At 25.8% G+C, this 25,473-nt stretch overlaps 2 protein-coding genes and 1 pseudogene across 3 annotated transcripts; all 3 read right to left on the bottom strand.

The window, feature by feature from the left end:
• Positions 1-116: 116 nt before the first annotated feature.
• Positions 117-3,606, bottom strand: LOC140662793 (odorant receptor 49a-like). Of its 2 annotated transcripts, XM_072886428.1 has the most exons (7): positions 3,205-3,606; positions 2,267-2,486; positions 2,080-2,170; positions 1,017-1,116; positions 747-848; positions 461-619; positions 117-225 (listed from the first exon to the last, which is right to left on the bottom strand). In XM_072886428.1, the coding sequence occupies exons 1-7, from the start codon at positions 3,496-3,498 to the stop codon at positions 157-159; spliced, it is 1,035 nt and encodes a 344-aa protein (XP_072742529.1). In that variant the 5' UTR covers positions 3,499-3,606; the 3' UTR covers positions 117-156. The 2 variants fall into 2 exon arrangements, with proteins under 2 accessions (XP_072742529.1, XP_072742528.1); XM_072886427.1 differs by having other exon boundaries at positions 2,080-2,486.
• Positions 3,607-8,432: 4,826 nt separating this feature from the next.
• On the bottom strand, positions 8,433-12,584 carry LOC140676281 (uncharacterized; annotated as a pseudogene).
• A 4,341-nt stretch (positions 12,585-16,925) lies between these two features.
• Positions 16,926-22,650, bottom strand: LOC140662794 (uncharacterized). Its single transcript, XM_072886429.1, has 6 exons — positions 22,163-22,650; positions 19,070-19,476; positions 17,934-18,033; positions 17,733-17,834; positions 17,141-17,299; positions 16,926-17,025 (listed from the first exon to the last, which is right to left on the bottom strand). The coding sequence occupies exons 1-6, from the start codon at positions 22,460-22,462 to the stop codon at positions 16,963-16,965; spliced, it is 1,131 nt and encodes a 376-aa protein (XP_072742530.1). The 5' UTR covers positions 22,463-22,650; the 3' UTR covers positions 16,926-16,962.
• Between the last annotated feature and the right edge of the window lie 2,823 nt (positions 22,651-25,473).

The following is a 25,473-nucleotide window of genomic DNA, read 5'->3' as shown; positions in this document are numbered from 1 at the left end:
TCGCAGAGAATAAAATAGAATTATTTATTTTACTATATAATTTCTAGTGTTACATTTACATATTCAACGATCTAAATAATGTATTTAATATTTATAAAATACAAAAACGCTAGCAAGATAAATATACTTTACCATGTATTTCAAAACATTTTTTATTTAATCTATAACATTTTCGTTGACCATTATACGTACTGCAGTAAAATAAGAACAGGATGTATACAAAAACTGTAATAAAAAATTTTTCATTGTTTTTTATGGTTATGATTATAATTAGATAATTTTTCTCTCTTTTATATAATAAAGCGCAAATATTTTATTAGTAAGACTATAAATATATACAAAATGCTCAAGAAAAGTTAGTTTTAGTTAATAAAGTCTATTAAGAAGAGATTAAGATTAAATTAACAAGGCGTTAATACTGTAAATAAAAATGTATAAAAATAAAATATATAATTTTTACCCCTGCATAATAACGTAATGACAATGCTGGAAGAATGCCATTTATTCGAATAACTTCAGGTTTCTGTGACCTGAAAATGATTTGAAAGATTTTCTTTTGCATGTTTACACTTCCTTGAAACCATTTCGACTCGTACGCTGCAAGACAAATTCTGCTACTCTATAAAGAAAAGCAAATTATTATTACAGTTTTTGTATAATATATAACTTTTATTAGTATATTATTTTATTTTATTTGTATAATATATAAATGTTAATTAATTTAATTTTTAATCAAAGAACATTACCATATGCATTAAATTATCAGCTGGAAAAGCGCATATAAAGAGTTCCAAACTGGCACTAAACACTACGATGGAATATTGGATCTTGACCATTATTGGTTGCTCCTATTTATTAAAAATAAGCCACACACAGACACACACATCTTTTTTGGGAATTCAATATAATATTAATAATTAAAGATTTTTTTGTATTTAATCAGAAGATCTGACATCACAATTGATTATTATCCAAGATCAAGAGGTTTTATATTAAATAATTCATGTGATGCTTACAGTGACCATGTTTAAACTTCCAAAAACAACACCCATAGCTGTTGTTGTAATCGTAGTCAAAATCAAAGGCCACACTACGTTAATCATTTTGCTAATGTATCTGAAAATTACCTATATTTAATTAAAAAACAATATTTAGCATAGAGTAAAATCTATTTTATTTTGTTTTTTGTTAATATTTCTCATTGTTTTAGTAGATGTTATTTTTAAAGTAAAAAAAGTTCCTATGTTTTTAAGTTTCTATATATATACAGAAACTTAAAAACATAGAAACTTTTTCTATGTTTGTCTTGCAATTTGTCTTGCAGCGTATATATATATATATATATATATAAATGTATATATATATATATATACAGCGTGTCTCATAACTAATGAGCCAACGCTCGTGAGTGAGTAGAGTATAGTGAACTAAACAAAAAAGTATTAAGTTATTTTGCGATTTTCGCAATAATTACTAAAATATTAATTAAAACCGCTTAGCAAACAATATTAGACATATCTACAAGATGTCCGGTAATAATCGCCCCATAGCTCAAGGGCAGATGGAGCAGGTCAAACTGAACATAAAAGTCCTGTATTGTTTTGCGATTAGCGCAATAATTATTGAACTATTAATTAAAAACGTTCAGGGTATGCTGAGCGCTATATGCAGCATGCGCTCATACGTTAAGCGTTTTTAATTAATATTTTAATGATTATTGCGAAAATTGTAAAATGATACAGAACTTTTATGTTCAGTTTGATTTGCTCTATGAGCCCTAGAAAGGTGGGGCGATTATTACCGGACATCTTGTACATATGTATAATATTGTTCGCTAAGCGTTTTTAATTAATATTTTAATAATTATTGCGAAAATTGCAAAATGACCTAATACTTTTTTGTTCAGTTCACTGTACTCTATCCGTTCACGAGCGTTGGCTCGTTAGTTATAAGACACCCTGTATAATTATATATATACAGAAAATATATAAAATAATATATAAAATATTTAAAATTTATATATAAAATAATTAAAACCTTGATATAAATATTCAAATTTGATAAATAATCAGTTTTTACCTTAATATTTCATCGTGCAGTTTAATACATGCATCGAGTTCACACTCAGTTTTGACACTACGAATCTTTTGAGCTAATAATTCTAATCTTGCTGCGGAGTAAAATAAAAGAATCGCAATGCTGCAATCGATACACATTCCGGCCGAAACTTGTAAACCAACTAATGACTGATGCAAATAAATAATACTTTTTACCGGATGATGTACCACGGGAAACGGATACTTTGCATCAGTCGGAAACTGTTGTGGAAGAAATAATGGCCCGCAAATGACACCAATAGCGGTCAGATAACACCATAAAGTATAAGTACCGTATGCACATTTATAATCGTCAACATATCGTTGCAAAGTAATATTTTTCTTATCATCCGCCTGCTTGCAAAATGTTTCCATGTCATGATAAAGCATCTGAAATTATATGTACTATAAATAATTTGTACTAAATATTATTATAGAAATTAATTTTTATATTTACAACAATTAGTCCGTCTCTAATCATTGAAGGATATATACTTCATTTATACATTAATCTTATTATAATATAGACTAATTATATCAAAAACTTAATATTTAATATTTAAAACGCTGAACATTTAAAATATGTTTTGATTTTTTTTAAGAATGTAGAAATTTAAATAAAAATATTTTATATTTTAAATTTAAATAAAAATATATTATTTACGTACATAAAATAGTTAATAATTTGCATAAGCTAAAACAAGTTAGAATTTGGCATAGACATAAAATATATAAGCAATGTGATACTTTTCAATTATAATGGAATTAAAAGAAATAATTTAAATGACCTGAGAAAACACATATTTGTTATAAATTGTGTGTCAAAGAAATGTTAGAGAATAGATCTATTATCCACGTACATTTATTTGTAATTAAAATGTTTGCATCAAATTTTTTAAAAATCTTTTATAAAATATACCTTTTAGAAATTACAAACAATCTGGTTTGTAAAATTATTCATGCATTATATATACATTACTATTGTGTTTTTATATAATAATTTGCATGTAAAAATTATATATACTTTTTGAGCATGTTAATATATAAATAATTAATATAAATTATTTTATCTTACGAACATTTCTCAAATTTAATATGTAATACCTACTTGAAAAGAACTATATTGCATACGACACACCATCATTTTGATCGTCACTTGAGCGACCGCACAAGAGAGGCAGACCGACTTTGCTAAAATTACCGGATCGTCACGATACTCATAAACTGAAGTTAACAACGGAAGTAACAATAAAATACTAGAGAAGTAACACATATACCAGCAAGCTTTAAAAAGAATAATGCTAGATTTCGTCATTTTTGGTGACGGCGGCCAGGCGCACGTCAATGCTACGCTGATCTTTGTAAAGAGTATAGCTTTGACTGGCGTAATCTTCAATGTCATGGTATGATGATATGGTCGTCGTACATACGTCGTGTAAACACGTTATCAGCACAAAGAACACATTCGTTATCCGTGATAAATTCTCTTTGCACTCTCCATATTCGTATGCCAATGAATTTCCTTCGTAATATTTTGCGTTTGCGCATTGCAAAAGCAAAGAGAAGAGCCCAACGAGGATTATTCACAAGGCAAGTTACAGGTGGATCCACATAAATGATAATTGTAGTAAAAGTTTTGTAACACCTTATGACTATTCTTATATTTAAATTATATGTTAATTATCAACTTATCAATGTAAGTAACAATTTTACATAGATGTGTCGTCTAAATTTTAGTTTATTATTAAGAAAATCAAATGTGATTACATAGACATCGATTTTGAGACACGCTGTAACTTTATGTGCGAACTTCGTTACGGAAACCAGCTTGTTAATGAATAAAGTATCCCCTTACGGCGCTAGCATAATCATACCTTTGGTTAGTGTTGCATCTATGTGTAAGGATAATAACAAGTTGCAACGAAGCAGTAGTAAAAGCTATGGTGTTCGAACTATTGTGAAACTTTCTCACTTAATTTATTAAATATTATGCACGGTGTTAACAGTTATTCAATGATTGTAGAAATGTGTGTGGGAAGTGCTATATCCCTTTCTGTTTAAAGGAAAAAATAGATTTCCTCTGACTTTGCTGTAGTGATATTCGAAGATAAACAAGCAAACATCTATTTAATGCATATACTAATGTAAATTAACATTCAAATATTTTTTGACATAATACTAAAACATTTGTGTGTGTATTAATTAACAAAGCATCAAAATTTTTCTCTTATAAATATATTAGTTATTGTTTATATATATTTATTAGAAACTTTTAGATCAAACGTAACTGATAGTCTATCGTGACCAAAAAATTATTAATGTACTTATCGATTACGTTTATTAACCAATCAGTTAAAAGAATTTGGAATTTCAATGGACTTTTGTGTTATTGCACGTGTTCTTTTAATTTCGTATAATTTACAGCAAATTTTTTTTACAGTAGATATACAATAAATATAACATTATAAATATATAATATAAATATATATAATATTATATATATTTATTGTATATTATATGTATAAAATATATAATATTATAATATCATATACATATAATATACATGTGTAATATATACAATAAATAAATAGGTAATACATAATACATATAATATAATGTGATTTAAGTATACCTTATACAATAAAGTTAAAACTTTTTACGTTTTTCATTTTAATTAAATTATATTTTATTATATATGTAAGTTTAATTTTTATCTAATAATTTTTTTGTAATTGTTTTTACCATCTTTTTTATGCGCAATTTGTATTTAAATAATTTTTATTTTCCTAAAAAATATTATTTTTATATTTTAAACAAAATTTATATTTAAAAAAATATTTTTATATTTTTTTTCTTCAAAATAAATTTAATTTAATTTACTTAATTTTACAGCTTTATTTTATTTTATTTTATTTTATTTTTTAATTCTTTTTATAATAGCTCTAGCAAATTTAATAAACTCTACTTGCTGGCTACGCGTAAACTTGTGGTAAAACGATCTGGAGAATTCTAATTAAGAATTCGGAATAATGCGAAATGACGTTTGCTGAACACACTTTTCTGAACTATGTAGTATATCATAGTGTGGGCGTACTTGTAACTTATTTTCGAAATACAATAAAATAAACGCATTACATCTAATTATTAATAATGGATTCAATATTTATTATATTGAATGAAGGCCTTGATATAAACAATATAATAAATAATGTGATAAAAGATTTAGGTCATCCAATACTACATGAAGATGGAAGACGAAATGTAAGGCCTTGTAATAAAAATTATTGTGAAATAACGATTTCCCAATATATCGATATATAATTCATGGATCATTTTAGAATGTTACGACGTACATTTGAAATATGTATACGTAAGAAGGTGTATTTATATGATGTGACATGACACTACATCTTGAAAAGATCTTTGTATTTAATGCTAACTTATTAATTATTTCGAGATATAAAAAAACAAATCTTTTCAAGATATTTATTGAATATTAAAAGTGAAATGAAAATATACAAGACATGTATGTATATAACTAATTTGATATTTTATTACAGGAATTACTTAATGTTGTTGCTCCTCTTGTAAACAATATACAAAATGTTAATGTCATTTTAAAGAAATTGATGTTTGCAATTTGGATATTGTCAAAACCAGAGAATTTTTTATCTGCTGGTGACAGGTTTGGTTTGACGAAAAACACTGGACATCAAATCTTTAAAAATCTTACAGGTGTATTAACACAATTAATACCACAATATATAAAATGATCAACTATAGCAGAACGTCAATTATTATCTTGTGAAGTATGTTTACAATATGTTTACACACACACGCACATGCACATTGTTGTGTCTGTGATGTCTGTGTCGTCTGTTTTGAAGAATTATTGATTGACTCTCTCAGCTGAGCTGAAGAATCAATATATCGATCGATCTAAAGTCGTCGAAGACAATCGAAGCAGCGTCGCGCGAAGACGGTTATTTAAGAAAAAGTCTTGTTCAGGACTTTGATTAATAAAGAGATTGCTAATGAGCATTACAATTATATTCTGTATAATTATTATTCTTATAAAAATCTTTGTATATTTAAAGAACTCTCCTTTTATTGCGTGTGTGAGAGTGTGAAAGGGAAAATGGAATAGTTGTGTCGCGCGTGTTCGAAAATAACTATATCGTTCCGCGGACGCAACAATATATATAACTATGTAATTTTAGATATTTGAAAATCGATTGCATGGATTTCCAGGGATAATTAGTGCAATCGATGGTTGCCATATACCCTGTAAGCAACCAATAAGGAATGCAAACGATTATTACAATAGAAAAGACTTCCATTCGATAATTTTACAAGGTATAAAAATTAAGTGCATAAGTAATTTTTTATAGGAAACTGCCAAAGTAATTTGTACTTAATCTTTTCTATCTCTCGCTCTAAATGTAAAGTATACTTTCCTTGCTGTATACAGGGTGTCCCAGTACTTAGGAGTGTAGCATGCCATGGGACCTTTCGTTCTTACAGTACATCTTCTCCATTTGTATATATTTCTAACTGTATTTATTCTTCTTTATTTATTTATTCATTTATTTATTTATGTATTTATCAATTTATTGATTTATTTATTTATTCATTATTCAACAAGAAAAATTAAAATAAAATTTTAATCAGTTGTTGAGAACGCGGTCTGTTTCGACAAACAAGTTTCGTCCCCAATCGATTAGAGTTTGGTCAATTGTTGGAATAAATAGTTGATGGTTCCCTTTTCTTGCACCGTCTACCAGCAATATGTATCGCATTGAAGATGTCAACTGGAGGACTTAGGTCATGATTTACGCTCGGTAAAAAGGTCCGATCCATTTGATAAATGTTCAGATTGTTGAACATTTATGAAATGGGTGTTCTTTTTTGATCTGTCTACCAATCCTATGACGTATCATGTGGACTGTCTATATGATAGACACATATGCTTATCCGAAATCGTGCCTAATGAGTCGGTCTGAGATGCAGATCTGCACGGACGAGAATCGAGCAAACCCTAGTCGCGATCGATTCTCTCGATCTTTCGTCTTCTTCCGCTTCGGACTTAACTCTTGCTTCGAGTTTGGTCGTGCCTGACTTGTCGAGTCCAAATATGATTCTCGTGCGTGATGAAATGGGATTTTCGATCGTTGCAAAATTTTGGAGTGCCGTTAAAGTATCGCGCGTAAAAATGCGGGAGTGCCGTCGAAGCTATCGCGTTTTTACTTTTGTATGGTTTAAAATATTGAGTGATTTAAACAAATTAAAAAAAATATATCGCGTCTAAAACAATAGTTTCTTACAACCGTGACATCTGAGAGGAGAAGAAGGCCTAGGAGAGGCATCCTGCACCGGCGGAGCAACTCTAGGGTAAATATTATTTATATATTATTATTTGTAATTAATTATTATAACTTCTTTACATCAGTTTAATTCAGTCTATTTATTTGAATAATTAAAACAAGAGAAACTTAGAGATAAAAACTTTTAATCTCATAAATCTTATAAAAGTTTCTATTTAAAAAAATAATTCTTTTTTTTTTAATTTAGAGAATTATTCCATATTTATATATCTGCTTATTATTGTACGCATCGAATATAAAATTTTGATGAGTACAATAATAAATTCTTGAATATTAATTATTTTAAGCGCTGTTATAATTTAGACTTTATATTTGTATGTTATAAACAACGTATTAGCTTCAATATCGACAACTCCGTTGTTGCGCATCAGTGTCGGTGATTGACAAAAAGCTTTTATTATATTTTAAGGCAACGGATTTGTGTAGATTAAATAAATAATATAATATGTAATGTAATATATTAATAAATTCGTAATATTTTCATAAACTTTTCAAATACACCAATTATATGGATCTATTAGCATGGACATGAACCAATCGATCGTTTCACCGTGGTACCAAAAAATTATCTAGCCACGTAGTTCCATCCGCTCCAAAATGGTTTCAGTTGGCACCAGCGTACTGCAAGAAAAAAGCGTCGTATGAAAAACGGCATAGTTGTATCGGCAAACGATAAACTTTACTTACTGATAATAGCTTACGTCGATACAATGTATTTCATAGAAGGTTTACTTACGCGTAAAGATATTTATTCTTATAAGTATGTTCAACCACATTCACAATCTTTGAATTTTTGATATTAAAGAAATTTTTCTCTATTATCATATATATATTATTGAACAACTTATTATTAATAAAATAAAGTAACACAATTTACAATTTAAATATATATTTTTATTTTAACATCTTTTTTTTTCTTCTTCTATTTCATAATTATTTTTAATTATAGGATTTATGTGACAATAACTATTCTCATAGTCATAAAGTATGACAAGACTTTGGTTACAAACTGCAAGCACACAATATAAATCTATTGAAATTTTACACTAACATTCTAAAAATAATATATACTTTTATTAAAAAAATGAAATGTTTCTTACATTGCCATAATATTCTAGAGTAAGGGCGGGTAATAAGCTACTCATAAATATCAAACATGGCCGACTTTTTTGAAGCATTATGAAAATATCACTTTTCATTTTTCGTGTTTTACCAATCCATGATGCACTATATATCGATCAAACAAGTTGCGAACTCTACAAAACATCACGTATTAAATTTCATTTTTATTTTGTGTATAATGAAATTTAAAATACTTATGCATATGAATTATAAATCACAGACCTTTATATATTATTACATATAGAAGTCTATAGTATTAATGTACAATATGGTATTAATATATAAATAATTTTTTCAACATAATGTTTCAACATAATTATTATTATTTTGTAAATTATATAAATATATTTATAATGCTGTAATAATATAACTAACTATAAAATATAATCTATTTTGCATATATTTAAAAATTTACAATTTTTGTATTAAATTGTGATATATGTATATATAATTTTTTTTTATAAATTTATTTATTTATTTTATTTTATTTATTTTTTCAAAGTAATGTAAATTTTATGTTCTAATAATGATAGAATCTTAGAAATTTAACAGCCTGAGAATTAAACAAATAGAAATAAAATTTGAAACTATTCTCAAGTGAGTCATATGATGATATAATGGCAAAATAGATAAACTTTTATGAACTTTTAATCATAATTGTTTTTCATTATTCTTAAAGAAAACTTACGACTTCCCTCAAATCATCTGCTGCCCATGCTGTAATAAACATTCGTTGTAAAGCGCCCACAGTCATAGATATAAATTGAGGAATCAGAGCACCAGATTGTAGCTGCGTTTCCAAAATTATAAGTCTTACTACTTATACAGTTCTAATTATACTTTTACATGATACCACAAAATGCTTACAAATAATACGGGGAAACAACCACTGATTACAGTAAATGCCATTGTAAAATTAGTTTTAAAAAGTGTATATTGAAAAGTTTGCTGAGTTCTTAAAGTAAATCTGTGCAAAAAATTTGCAAATATAAAAATTAACTTATAGATATTACATTATTAAGGTTATTATCAATTTTATGAAAAGCAATTTATGAAAAGAGAAATAAATAATATGATGAGATACAAATATAATGCTTTACAGCTTGATATCTCGGAAAGTATACCATTGATTTTAAATATTTAGGTCTTGAATTGTATGAGTCAGATAGACAGCCTCTAGATATAAGGGGCGCAAACTACTAGCAAATAAAGCACTCAATACACAGTATGTGTGTACATGTATGTGTACGTGTGTAATAAAAGATAATAATGTGTGTGTGTGTGTGTGTGTTCTCACACTTACTAACATATGCATTCACATTCAAATGATAAATGACCGCTCTGTTTCATCCATTCGCTATTAGCAGTCTAGGTTAATATACAAAAGTCTGTGTATAAGTATAAAAATATATATATGTATATAAATGTTGGGCCGAATAAAGCTTGCAAACCGTGTGATCTAATCAGTGCTCAGAACAACTTTTACGCCCCTCTAGGTCTGATGTCTGATGGACCTTATCCGTGAATAGAAATTTTCAAACCCTGGTTGTGTGAATAGGGTAATGATTAACTTTAAAATTTTTTATTAGTATTCCTACATAAAATTACATTTTTTTATATTCTATAGGAAAAAATAACTTAGTTTTATTCAAAATATTTTTTATTTCTATCCACACTAACCTGGGTTTACAAACCAATTTCCATTTATGTTCGAAGGTCAATTAGACCTATCTAATACAAAATCTAAATTTTTAAAATAGTATACTTTCCAAGATATTGAGTTGTAAAAACTTACGTGAGCCACTCTTATACATATACATATACACATAATCTATAATTTATTTTATCCTATTTTTATTGTTATCTCTAAGAGAAAACATATAAAAGAAAGAAAAATATGTTTCATGTATTATAAATACGATAGTTATATATATTTATTTTGTACTTATTAATTAATACAATTAAAGCAATAATCTGCTTTATGCGCAGTTCTGTTACTAAGTTCTAAAATCTCTAAAAAAAATATCTTATCTCTATCTCACTTACTCTATTATTTCCTGATGTTTTTTAACACACGATACGACATGATCTTCATTAGTAGCTCGCTCTATTTCAAAAGCTAACATCTCCAGTCTGGCTGTTGAATACAAAAAGAAAAAAGCAATCATGACGTTCACATCAAGACTGAAAATAGCGTGCATAATTGTAAATATCTATAGAGAATAAATTTTCGTGACGATAAATCCACCGAAAACGGATACCATACTTTCAAAGGAAATTCTAGAGGCATAAATAAAGGAGCAAATATGACAGTCAATCCTGCCATATTGAAGGATATTGCAACAGTAAATATAAATGTAGTATAACGATTTATATACTTTTGCAAGATAGCTCTTTCACGATCCTTTGAAAATTTCATAAATGCCTCGATGCGTATCAGATTCTAAAACACATAACATTCATAAGAGAGTTTAACGAGCGTTAGAAATAATCATTTAGGTTTTTATAATCCTCTGTCAGCGGACACCAAGTCACTCATGATTCATATTTTAAAAATGTTATATAAATATCAAATTAAGTAATTTATGTGTGCATTGTACAAAATTATCAATAATAATTAATATTAATTTTCATCAATTTTTATTTTCAAAATATTTTTCTTTCTGTTTAAATTATCTAGTACAAATAATATACTATAAGAAAATAAAGAATATTTAATAATGTTATATCTACATATAAAATTAAAATCTTACAATATTATAATCTGGAATATATATAAAAGAAATTTTGTTATGGATCAAAATTGACTTAGTCTCTGCTCTACTCAAATGTCATTCGCTTTTTGAGAGATAATACTTGATTTTGGTTTAGAAGTATATACTTGACAATTTTGTAAAGTTTAAGGTTGTACAAAAGATTATTTTAACGTAATTTATTATGCTATTTTAAAAGTTAATGTAATATTGCCTCACACAAAATACTCGAAACCAAATATTTTTTGTTTCTGAAATAGCAGCTGATTTATTTTCAAAGATTGTTCTGTAAAACTTTTCAATAGTTTTTCAATCTTTAAGATCAAAAAGCGAATAAAATAAAAATAAGAAAACAAAAGAAGAAAAGAACAAGAACAAATCATACACACAGCAAATATAGTCTGCGTGTATTATATTTTAATTGTAAACGTTTATGAAATAGATATACTAGCATATAGATGTATATGTAATTAATTAAATTGTTTTCTTTATTTTTAGATTTGCGTCATTGTTACTATTCATCGTATTATCTATGATAATACGATATTTAATTTAAGATGTGTATACATGTATTTAATTGTATTGAATATAAATTTAAATGTACTTAATATAAATTCATTTTTATAAAATTATTATATGAACTAGTTGCAATAAGCAACAATGACAAAAAAGATAAGAAGTTGGAAAATAATTTAGATAAATGTTTAAATTAACTTACATCTTATGAATCATTTTCGTCTTTATTTTATATGATAGGGGGTATAATCTTCAGTAATACGCACTTCGAATTTTATGGTATTCTCTCTTGGTTTCTGAAATATACAAATTTAAAATATTATATTGTATAAATTTTGTACTTAATTGTATCATCTTTTTGATATATTCTACTTGTGTGTTTATATATTTTTGTTTACATTTTGTCATATCTTACTTGAGTGTTCATATTTCTTTTGTTTACATTTGCTACTACGTCACTAGCAGTACATTTTTATATTGATAATAAAATAAATATAATTTGATATTATATAAAAATTTGTAGTTTTTTATTTAATCGTAAAATCAATTTTACATTAGAACCTCCACGTAATACAACCAGCCGTAGTAGTTTACACATTTTCAAGTTTTATTATTCATATTTACCATATGTGAGAGGGCACAGCGGACGGAAGCCTTGTTCCTCTATCATTCTCACCCAAACGTTCTTTCTCAGGACATACTGGAAAATACATGCTGGGAAAGAACGTTCAAATGAGGGTGCACAGAGGGATGGGGCGTCGCCTCATGCTCTTTTACATAAATAAAAATAACAAAACTTGCTAGTGTAGAAACTATCAAAGCTGACAGTACTGCGTGGAAGTTTCAATGTAAAATCATGCTCTTGAAAAATACACACAGATTTAAACATTTCGTAAAAATTGAATGTTATTAATTATATTTAATTTGTATAGTTTCTTTTTGTTCATAACTTTTTAATAAACAATAAATTAAACTTTTGACAATTAAAACTTTTGTAGGTTTCTCATAATCATGACCTTCATAACATATGTCAAAGTTAAGGTCATTTAAGCTGTCTCCCCTATACTATATAATTACAGATGATACAAATAAATAGGAAAATTATTATATTTCAAAATCACATACTTTAGAAAGCAAGAGAGAGTGCCACAAAATTTAAAGTATATATTATTCAGAAATGTGCCTCTTATCATATGAAATAAAGACGAAAATAATCTATAAGGTTTAAGTTAATCTAAAGATTTATCACTATTTAATTACATATATACTTATATATCAAATTTATTTTAATCTAACAGTGTTTTTCTACATCTCCGTAATTTAATTTATGTTAAGTAAAATAATACATAAAATATATAAATCAAATTTTTAGTTATATTTAAATTATAAATATATAAATTATAATATATTTATTTTTAAAACATTATTTCGCACTTTTTCAACATTCTTTTAGCTTTATTTGCGCTTTTTCAATCTTTTGTAATAAAATAATTAAATTATAAATAAATATTACTATAATTTTTATAAAAGATATAATTTTTATAAATTAGCAATTTTCTTTCTTACCCATCTAAAATATTTGCTCAAATGATCATTTTTGTCTACGTAAAAAATTTTTAATAATAAATTATTATATATCCAATCTTATTGAATTCAATTACATTCTATTAATTAGCATTTATAAAGATTTTATTTTAACTTGTTTCTATATTCGAAAAATTAATTATATAAATCACTAATATTTTTTATAAATACAGAAAAAGGTTATTTTAAAAAGATAGTTATTAAAAATTATTAGCATACATCAAAAGAATATTTCTCAACGATAAATATTATTACCTGTAGCTGTTTCCTCTTAAGTGTGCACAAAATTGAGAACACCTTCCATTATAGATGTCATATGGGACACATTCTTCATTAACTCGCCGACATCATTGTTTCTATTTTTGTATGTATTCATTAACATTCCTATCCACACTGTTGCTAATATAAAGAGAGTAAAGTAGTAATAAAAATTACGAAAAAAAAGCTCTTTTTTTCCAACATTTGGATGCGGCGGAAATGTGTTGGTAATGGTCCCGAACACTCGGAGAAGATGAAGTATTTGTTGAAACTTTAAATGAATGATTGCCATATATATATCGTGGCGTCAATTTTATAGAATGTTGTGAATAACTATGAGGCATGTAGTAGCAGCGCATTAGGGAAATATTGTAGAAAGAGAAAATGTGTGTGTGTGACAATTAAGAGGCGGAATACAGTAAAATCAATAGCGCATTTATTATTTAATAGCAAGCGTTTGATCTGTCATGTAATTACTAGTATCTACTTTATGATAAGAAATATGTTCAAATAAGGGTTTATTCGTGTGATATATGACACGCATAAACCCTAAGATAATTGCAATAAGTATTCACATTGTTGTTTGCTTCTACTCTCTGCTCTATAATTTGTATAATTTTATAATAGCACATATAGATTGCTATTTTATTTATTTCTTCGTCTGATTGCAACTTAAGGATGTATCTGAGGTACAATCAATGACAAAAGTGTCCTAAATCCGAAATATTTGCATATTTACGCTATACGTATAAGTAAATCCAATGAAAACTGATACAAGCGGGTAGTTAATATAATATATTTATTTTTAAAACATTATTTCCCACTTTTTCAATATTCTTTTAGCTTTAGCATGCGCTTTTTCAATCTTTTGTAATAAAACTTTTGGCAGTAAAAATGCTCTGAATTTAACTTTATAAAATAAAATTCTTATTTATTTAACAACATTATTTGTTAGTGCAAAATAGAAAAAGTAATTGAAATATATTAAAAAAAAATAAATATATATTATTTAAACAATAACTATAATTATTATTTATTATTAAATATTAATATTATGTTTGACACTGCATGGGTTAAACGCGGCAACATCGTAACACATTTGGCTTGTAGGTTAGTAAAGATTTTTGGAATTACACTACTATTGCGATGTCAAATGTCATGAAGACTTATCGATGGAAAGGTAAAATTGTGAGTGAAAATACATATAGAACATTTTTATATACATAATTTTTTATATTTTATATATATATATATATATATATATATATATATATATACTATATATTTTATATACATATATAAATACGTATATATATACATACCTATTATATTCGAGGAAATCGCGTTTTTCCGTAAGAATACGTATAAAATCAGCCATAATTAATATGATAATTATTTCTTTATCCATAACTTTTTACCCATTTACTTTTTTATCTATTACATTAGAGAAAATCGCGTTTCTTCGTAAAAATAGTTGTAAAATCAGCCATAATTAAAATTATAATTACTTTTTAATGGTTTAGTGAATCAAATTGAATTTTTTTTCATAACTTAGAGATAAAGAAAGAGTTTCGCAAAGTTTCATCAATTTTGTACTATTTTTAGATAGCTCAGATACATCCTTAAGGCACCTATTTAAGTATCCCGTAAGAACCATAAACAAAATACCATGCAAATTAAAAATTGTCCTATACATTAATTTAATTTTTATGTAGCAGCAACACTAAAAAGTTGTAGGAAAGATTGAAGAAATTTGTTGTTTTTATGTTTACCGCAAAATGTAGCTTTTACATTAGACGAGTTATTTCTTTATTCAGTATTACTTTTATTGTCATTTAATATTTTTGGATTGAAATATCTATTTTTATTTTATATTTATTTTATAAAAGATAATTATTAAGCAAAAAAATTAAATACAAATATAAGAAATGGTTTTTTTTAAGAATAAATACACATAAAAAGTTACATCTCATGGATTTTATCGCTTAGATATCGATTAAATTTGTTATTGCTCTGATTGTGTGTGATACCTCGCAAGACTCAATGCAGAAGGACATTGATTAGAAAAGATTTAACAAATAATAGTTTGATAATTTTAATGCTTTTCTTTAAGAATAATAAACTGATATTAATTTAATATTATTTTGCAAAATATTCTGTTTTACTTTGATAAAAAAAGCAAATAAAATATGTTTATACACATATAGGTTATTATTTTTTCTCGTTTCTTCTCATTCCAATAAATAAATATTTTTACTGTCAAAAATGTTATTTATCGAATGCGTGTGCGAGAATTAAAGTCCGGAATTCCTCTCCGTGTACCTTCACCACGAATCTCAATTTAATCTAACCCACCTCAATTTGTAAAAAACCATCATTTAAAAATATTATATAGTTTTTGAATATTATATATATTCCGGGTAATGTTTTATTTTTTGGAGAGAAGTTTTAATTGGCTTAGAGTTCTTTTCAGGTGCAAGAAGAGGCCCCTATTCTGCTTCTCTTTCGCTTACGCAAGAAAGTCATAAATAGATTTTTTTTAATAAAACAAATAACAGATTATTACAGCGTACACAAACTTTATTATCAAACTTTAATTTTCCATATCTCCTAAATTAATGTTCCCCATTTGAATCTTACGGGGAATTATTCAGAACAACTTCTTGTTTAACATATTTAAGTGGCAATAAAATTAATAAAGTATAATGTTTATTTTATACATATTACTGTTATATATATTTTTAAAATTCAAATATATTAAAAAAGTTAAGTCTATCTTTTATAAATTTTAATTATAAATTTAATTTTTAATTATAATAATTTTAATTTTACGCACTAAAATGAGATATTGTTATGTAAATAATGTTTTATCTATGAAAAAAAGATTTTGTGATTTTTATTTTCTACAAATGCAATATTTTTGCAATTAATATATAAAAATATTATACTAAACATTTTAAACTTTAGTAACTCACTGCAGAGATTAAGATATACAGCCATATCCAAAAGGATTAAAAGCCCTTAATTATTTTATGAGTTCATTATTTTGTTTATCAAATTAAAGAAAAATATAATTAGTATTAAAGAGTTTATATAAATAAAAAAATTTAATTAAAGAAAAATATAAATAGTATGTTATAAAATACAATTTGTTACTAATAAAATAAAAAACGCAATTTATGATTTAAATATATGTTTATTTTAACATTTGACTTCTCTTTTTCTTCTTTTTATACTAATCTTTATCTATTAGACTGATGCAGCAATCACTACTCTTATTGTCATAAAATATGATAAGACTTTGGTCACAAACTGTAAACACATATAATATAAATATTTTGAAATATCACGCTATAAATATAAAATAATTTTTTTCTTAAAGTATATATTAAAATAAGTACTAATAAATAAAGAAAACGTTTCTCACATTGGCATAATATTCTAGAGTAAGAGCGGGTAATAAACCACTCATAGATATCAAAATTGGTTGCTGACATTTTTGAAGCATTATCAAAACGTCACTTTTCATTTCTCGTGTTTTACCAATCCATGATGCACTATACGTCGACCAAGGAAGTCGTGTACTCTATATATAAAAGCACATTACAAATTATTGTATCTTATATTTTTTTTTTATTTTGTATAATAAAATTATATATACATATAAGTGACTCAGATGCCAAGTGGTACAAGTTCAAAAAACAAAACTTTGAGAAATAAAGATTTTTGCGTTCGGTTTTACCATAAGGATACATATAAATAATTTAATTATGCAATTTGATTGATTTTGAAAACAAAGTAGTATGGTGGTTGATAGATCGTATTATCTTAAATTTTCCAATAATTCAAGATCAAGTTTGAATGGATTTATACTTGACATATGAGCCATCAAAGTTTATATATACATATATATATATATATATATATATGTATATATGTATATACAAATGTATATACATATATGCCTGAAAGAGTTCTATTATAGAAATCATATTTATTAACTTTTTTAAAAAACTTACGACTTCCTTTAAATCATCGGCTGCCCATGCGGTGATGTAAAATCGTTGTAGAGCACCCAATGACATGGATAGAAATTGAGGAATCAGAATACTAGATTGCAGCTTAAATTGTACGTAATTCAAAATTAAAGGTTCTAATATTATAAGTTTTCTATTACTTATGCATCTACTTAGATTTACTTTGTATCATAAAATGCTTACATATAACAAGGGAACACCACTGCTGATTACGGTAAATCCCATTGTAAAATTAGTTTTAAAAAGTATATATTGAAGTGTTTGCTGCATCTTTGAAATAAATCTGCGAAAAAAATTTACAAGTATAAAAATAAACTTACAAGTGTTACATTATTAAAATTTCTAATAAATTTATGAAAAATAATAAAAAAGTGACAAAACGGTAATAAAAAAAGAAATAAAAATAATTAAATATATAAAAAAATATATGCAAATATACAAAATCGTAATTATCAGATATTCTTTATATAAATGGATCGATAGAATGATCGATAGAAAATAAACCTTCATTCGTAATAATTGAATAATGATTTTCAAAATAATACAAAATTACATTGTGTATTAAAATTTATTTAAAAGAAAACAAATTTAGACAATTAAAAAAAATGTTTAAAATGATTTCCCGACTTCAACGTAATTCCGTGCACCATGAATTGATAACTGTTGCACCCGCCATAATATCTCAGAAGCATTTCTTATTTGTTTACAGTAATAAATAATTTTTTTCAACCGAAAATACAATGTAATTTTGTATTATTTTGAAAATTATTATTCAATTATTACGAATAAAGGTTTACTTTGTATCAATTAAATGCGATTTTTCTTGAAAACAGTTAGTTTTAACGAATTGAAACAAGATTTTCTTTTTCTTAGAGAAAGATGTAAAGAATCGAAAAACAATTTAAAAATAAAAAAGCCCACCAACCTTAAAGTTTTGTAAGTTAAAAGGCTTACAAATGATCTAATTCTGCTTCTCCGAGGTAATATAAAAAAATCTATCACGCTATTTTAAAGATCTTCACTTAATAATAAAAAAAAGTTCTTATACATTATTAAGATGTATAAAGTAATATAAAAGTTATTTAAGAAGAATGATTCCCAAATTTAAACTTTAGAGACAAATATCTCTATAGAAATGGTATACAGATAAAAATATTATAGATATTTATGGCGTTATTTTTCCTGCTCTACATGCCCACGAGAAATTGTCCACCTTTACCAGGACATTCTGTGTATATATATATATATATAATCTATGTACAATATATATACATATATACAATATATAAATATATATAATTTTTTATTATTTTACTTACTCTATTATTTCCTGATGTTTTTTAATACATGATATGATATGCTTTTCGTCAATAGCTTGCTCTATTTCAAAAGCTAACATCTCCAGTCTGGCTGTTGAATATAAAAAGAAAAGTGTAATCATAACGTCCACATTCAAACAGAAAACAACGTGCATAGTTGTAAATATCTGCATGATGTAGAGGATAAACTTTCGTGACGATGAATCCACCGAAAACGGATACCATACGTTCAAAGGAAATTCCATAGGCATAAATAAAGGAGCAAAAATGACAGTCAATCCTGCCATACTGAAGGCTATTGCAACAGCCAATATAAATGTAGTATAACGATTTATATACTTTTGCAAGATAGCTCTTTCACGAGCCTTTGAAAATTTCATAAATGCCTCGATGCGTATTATCAGATTCTAAAACACATAACATTTATAAGAGAGTTTAACGAGAGTTAGAAATAATCATTTAGGTTTTTATAATTCTCTGTCAGCGGACACCAAGTCACTCATGATTCATATTTTAAAAATGTTGTATAGATATCGAAATAAGTAATTTGTATTCAATAAGTAATGTGTGCATTGTACAAAATTATCAATAATAATTATTAATAATTTTCATCATATTTTATTTTCAAAATATTTTTCTTTCTGTTTAAATTATCAAGTACAAATAATATACTATAAGAAAAAAAAGAATATTTAATAATGTTATATCTACATATAAAAAAAATTAAAATCTTACAATATTATAATCTGGAATATGTATAAAAGAAATTTTGTTATGGATCAAAATTGACTTAGTCTCTGCTCTACGCAAATGTCATTCGCTTTTTGAGAGATAATACTTGATTTTGGTTTAGAAGTATTATATACTTTACAATTTTGTAAAGTTTAAGGTTGTACAAAAGATTATTTTAACGTAGTTTATTATGCTATTTTAAAAGTTAATGTAATATTGCCTCACACAAAATACTTGAAACCAAATATTTTTTGTTTCTGAAATAGCAGCTGATTTATTTTCAAAGATTGTTCTGTAAAACTTTTCAATAGTTTTTTAGTCTTTAAGATCAAAAAGCGAATAAAATAAAAATAAGAAAACAAAAGAAGAAAAGAACAAGAACAAATCATACACACAGCAAATATAGTCTGCGTGTATTATATTTTAATTGTAAACGTTTATGAAATAGATATACTAGCATATAGATGTATATGTAATTAATTAAATTGTTTTCTTTATTTTTAGATTTGCGTCATTGTTACTATTTATCGTATTATCTATGATAATACGATATTTAATTTAAGATGCGTATACATGTATTTAATTGTATTGAATATAAATTTAAATGTACTTAATATAAATTCATTTTTATAAAATTATTATATGAACTAGTTGCAATAAGCAACAATGACAAAAAAGATAAGGAGTTGGAAAATAATTTAGATAAATGTTTAAATTAACTTACATCTTATGAATCATTTTTGTCTTTATTTTATATGATAGGGGATATAATCTTCAGTAATACGCACTTCGAATTTTATGGTATTCTCTCTTGGTTTCTGAAATATACAAATTTATAATATTATATTGTATAATTTTTGTACTTAATTGTATCATCTTTTTGTTATATTCTACTTGTGTGTTTATATATTTTTGTTTACATTTTGTCATATCTTACTTGAGTGTTCATATTTCTTTTGTTTACATTTGCTACTACGTCACTAGCAGTACATTTTTATATTGATAATAGAATAAATATAATTTGATATTATATAAAAATTTGTAGTTTTTTATTTAATCGTAAAATCAATTTTACATTAGAACCTCCACGTAATACAACCAGCCGTAGTAGTTTACACACTTTCAAGTTTTATTATTCATATTTACCATATGTGAGAGGGCACAGCGGACGGAAGCCTTGTTTCTCTATCATTCTCACCCAAACGTTCTTTCCCAGGACATACTGGAAAATACATGCTGGGAAAGAACGTTCAGATGAGGGTGCACAGAGGGATGGGGCTTCGCCTCATGCTCTTTCACATAAATAAAAATAACAAAACTTGCTAGTGTAGAAACTATCAAAGCTGACAGTACTGCGTGGAAGTTTCAATGTAAAATCATGCTCTTGAAAAATACACACAGATTTTAACATTTCGTAAAAATTGAATGTCATTAATTATATTTAATTTGTATAGTTTCTTTTTGTTCATAATTTTTTAATAAACAATAAGTTAAACTTTTGACAATTAAAACTTTTGAAGGTTACTCATAATCATGACCTTTACAACATATGTCAAAGTTAAGGTCATTTAAGCTGTCTCCCCTATACTATATAATTACAGATGATACAAATAAATAGGAAAATTATTATATTTCAAAATCACATACTTTAGAAAGCAAGAGAGAGTGCCACAAAATTTAAAGTATATATTATTCAGAAATGTGCCTCTTATCATATGAAATAAAGACGAAAATAATCTATAAGGTTTAAGTTAATCTAAAGATTTATCACTATTTAATTACATATATACTTATATATCAAATTTATTTTAATCTAACAGTATTTTTCTACATCTCCGTAATTTAATTTATGTTAAGTAAAATAATACATAAAATATATAAATCAAATTTTTAGTTATATTTAAATTATAAATATATAAATTATAATATATTTATTTTTAAAACATTATTTCGCACTTTTTCAACATTCTTTTAGCTTTATTTGCGCTTTTTCAATCTTTTGTAATAAAATAATTAAATTATAAATAAATATTACTATAATTTTTATAAAAGATATAATTTTTATAAATTAGCAATTTTCTTTCTTACCCATCTAAAATATTTGCTCAAATGATCATTTTTGTCTACGTAAAAAATTTTTAATAATAAATTATTATATATCCAATCTTATTGAATTCAATTACATTCTATTAATTAGCATTTATAAAGATTTTATATTAACTTGTTTTTATATTCGAAAAATTAATTATATTAATCACTAATATTTTTTATAAATACAGAAAAAGGTTATTCTAAAAAGATAGTTATTAAAAATTATTAGCATACATCAAAAGAATATTTCTCAACGATAAATATTATTACCTGTAGTTGTTTCCTTCTAAGTGTGCACAAAATTGAATTGAGAATAGATTCCATTAAAGCTGTCATATGGGACACATTCTTCATTAACTCGTCAACATCATTGTTTCTATTTTTGTATGCATGTATTAACATTCCTATCCACACTGTTGCGATTGTAAAGAAAGTAAAGCAGTAATAAAAATTACGAAAAAAAATTTTTTTTTTTCCAACATTTGGATGCGGCGGAAATGTGGTGGTAATGGTCCCAAACACTCGGAGAAGATAAAGTATTTGTTGAAACTTTAGATGAATGATTGCCATATATATATCGTGGCGTCAATTTAATAGAATGTTCTGAATAACTATGGGGCATAAAGTAGCAGCGCATCAGGGAAATATTGTAGAAAAAGAAAATGAGGGTGGGAGTCTATTGACCACGTCGCCAATTGGCCAGTTTAAAATGAGGCTATCTGATTGGTTAATCGTTGCTGATGACTTTAGGCATCGGTCGATATAAGTGGCTGTGGTCAATCTTGACGTGGTCAAACGGAACGCTCCCGAAAATGACAGTTAAAAGGCGGAATACAGTAAAATCAATTGCGCATTTATTATTTAATGGCTAGCGTTTGATCTCTCATGTAATTACTAGTATCTACTTTATGATTATAAGAAATATGTTCAAATAAGGGTTTATTCGTGTGATATATGACACGCATAAACCCTAAGATAATTGCAATAAGTATTCACATGTTGTTTGCTTCTACTCTCTGCTCTATAATTTGTATAATTTTATAATAGCACATATAGATTGCTATTTTATTTATTTCTTCGTCTGATTGCAACTTTAGGATGTATCTGAGGTACAATCAATGACAAAAGTGTTCTAAATCCGTAATACTTGCATATTTACGCTATACGTATAAGTAAATCCAATGAAAACTGATACAAGCGGGTAGTTAATATAATATATTTATTTTTAAAACATTATTTCCCACTTTTTCAATATTCTTTTAGCTTTAGCATGCGCTTTTTCAATCTTTTGTAATAAAACTTTTGGCAGTAAAAATGTTCTGAATTTAACTTTATAAAATAAAATTCTTATTTATTTAACAACATTATTTGTTAGTGCAAAATAGAAAAAGTAATTGAAATATATTTAAAAAAAATAAATATATATTATTTAAACAATAACTATAATTATTATTTATTATTAAATATTAATATTATGTTTGACACTGCATGGGTTAAACGCGGCAACATCGTAACACATTTGGCTTGTAGGTTAGTAAAGATTTTTGGAATTACACTACTATTGCGATATCAAATGTCATGAAGACTTATCGATGGAAAGGTAAAATTGTGAGTGAAAATACATATAGAACATTTTTATATACATAATTTTTTATATTTTATATATATATATATATATATATATATACTATATATTTTATATACATATATAAATACGTATATATATACATACCTATTATATTCGAGGAAATCGCGTTTTTCCGTAAGAATACGTATAAAATCAGCCATAATTAATATGATAATTATTTCTTTATCCATAACTTTTTACCCATTTACTTTTTTATCTATTACATTAGAGAAAATCGCGTTTCTTCGTAAAAATAGTTGTAAAATCAGCCATAATTAAAATTATAATTACTTTTTAATGGTTTAGTGAATCAAATTGAATTTTTTTTCATAACTTAGAGATAAAGGAAGAGTTTCGCAAAGTTTCATCAATTTTGTACTATTTTTAGATAGCTCAGATACATCCTTAAGGCACCTATTTAAGTATCCTGTAAGAACCATAAACAAAATACCATGCAAATTAAAAATTGTCCTATACATTAATTTAATTTTTATGTAGCAGCAACACTAAAAAGTTGTAGGAAAGATTGAAGAAATTTGTTGTTTTTATGTTTACCGCAAAATGTAGCTTTTACATTAGACGAGTTATTTCTTTATTCAGTATTACTTTTATTGTCATTTAATATTTTTGGATTGAAATATCTATTTTTATTTTATATTTATTTTATAAAAGATAATTATTAAGCAAAAGAATTAAATACAAATATAAGAAATGGTTTTTTTTAAGAATTATATATTATTACCTGTAGTTGTTTTCTTCTAAGTGTGCACAAAACTGAATTGAGAATAGTTTCCATTAAAGCTGTCATATGGGACACATTCTTCATTAACTCGTCGACATCATTGTTTTTATTTTTGTATGCATTTATTAACATTCCTATCCACATTGTTGAGAATGTAAAGAGAGTAAAGCAGTAATAAAAATTACGAAAAAAAAGAACTTTTTTTCCAACATTTGGATGCGGCGGAAATGTGTTGGTAATGGTCCCGAACACTCGGAGAAATTGAACTATATGTTGAAACTTTAGATGAATGACTGCCATATCGTGACATCAATTTTATAGAATGTTCTGAATAACTACGAGACATGAAGTATCACATCAAGAAAATATTGTAGAAAGAGAAAAATATAGCAATTAGACGGAACGTAGTACAGTCAATAACGCATTCATTATTTAATGGCTAGCGTTTAATTACTCATGTAATTCCTAGAACCTACTTTTATAATCATAAGAAATACAGTTCAAATACTTGCAATATATCACACGCATAAACCTTTCGATAATTACAATACGTATTAACATTGTTTGCTTCTACTGTCTGCTCTGTAATTTTTATAATTTGTTAATAGCACGTACCTCTCTCTATAGATTATTATTTTATTTATTTTTTCGTCTGCAAACTTAAAGCACTATTAGAAATATCAAACTGGTGTGTGTGAAGCTGGCGTCTTTCTTCGTGGAAACTTATCGATTGTTGAAAATTCTGGGTTAATTTAATTCTAAATCTAGTATAGGTTCATTGAAATACCTTTTTATTTAAAAATGGCACGCAAGAATAATTTTGTTGTCAAAACGTCACTTCAAACGTCACTTTCACGCCAAATAGAAAAAAAGAAACTGACAATGTGAAATAAAAAAAGAGAGCAATAATGATTTGGTTAGGTTCTTATTTCTACCGCAGTTATGGTTGTCGCCATTGTCAATTTAGAGTTTCTCGACAACAACTCGGGAGCCTTAATATTAAAAAAATCTTATATTTATTATTTTTTAATTCGTAATACTAATTATATTATGGGTTTATTATTTGGTTTACGAAATTAAAGAAAAATATAAATAGTGTCAAATAATTTATATAATTAAAGAAGAATATACATGATATTATGTATATACGTACAAGTTGTACTTTACAACATATTATGTTGTACAAGTTGTACTTTGCAACATAATATGTTG

Source organism: Anoplolepis gracilipes, chromosome 2 (genome assembly GCF_047496725.1).
Source record: "Anoplolepis gracilipes chromosome 2, ASM4749672v1, whole genome shotgun sequence".
Classification (NCBI taxonomy): Eukaryota; Metazoa; Arthropoda; class Insecta; order Hymenoptera; family Formicidae; genus Anoplolepis; species Anoplolepis gracilipes.
The sequence above is the reverse complement of the archived record's forward strand: the minus strand, read 5'-3'. Positions and strand labels throughout refer to the sequence as shown.

Excerpts from the sequence above, each read along its gene's own strand:
- LOC140662793 (XM_072886427.1), bottom strand. The coding sequence starts at position 3,498 with ATGACATTGAAGATTACGCCAGTCAAAGCTATACTCTTTACAAAGATC. Across the intron at positions 849-1,016 it reads GAAGTTTAAACATGGTCACT|GAGCAACCAATAATGGTCAA; the intron begins GTAAGCATCACA and ends TTTAATAAATAG. Across the intron at positions 226-460 it reads CATTACGTTATTATGCAGGG|TTTTTGTATACATCCTGTTC; the intron begins GTAAAAATTATA and ends TTTTTATTACAG.
- LOC140662794 (XM_072886429.1), bottom strand. The coding sequence starts at position 22,462 with ATGGCAATCATTCATCTAAAGTTTCAACAAATACTTTATCTTCTCCGA. Across the intron at positions 18,034-19,069 it reads AAACATCAGGAAATAATAGA|ATTTATTTCAAAGATGCAGC; the intron begins GTAAGTAAAATA and ends TTTTTTTCGCAG. Across the intron at positions 17,835-17,933 it reads GTGGTGTTCCCTTGTTATAT|CTGCAATCTAGTATTCTGAT; the intron begins GTAAGCATTTTA and ends GTACAATTTAAG.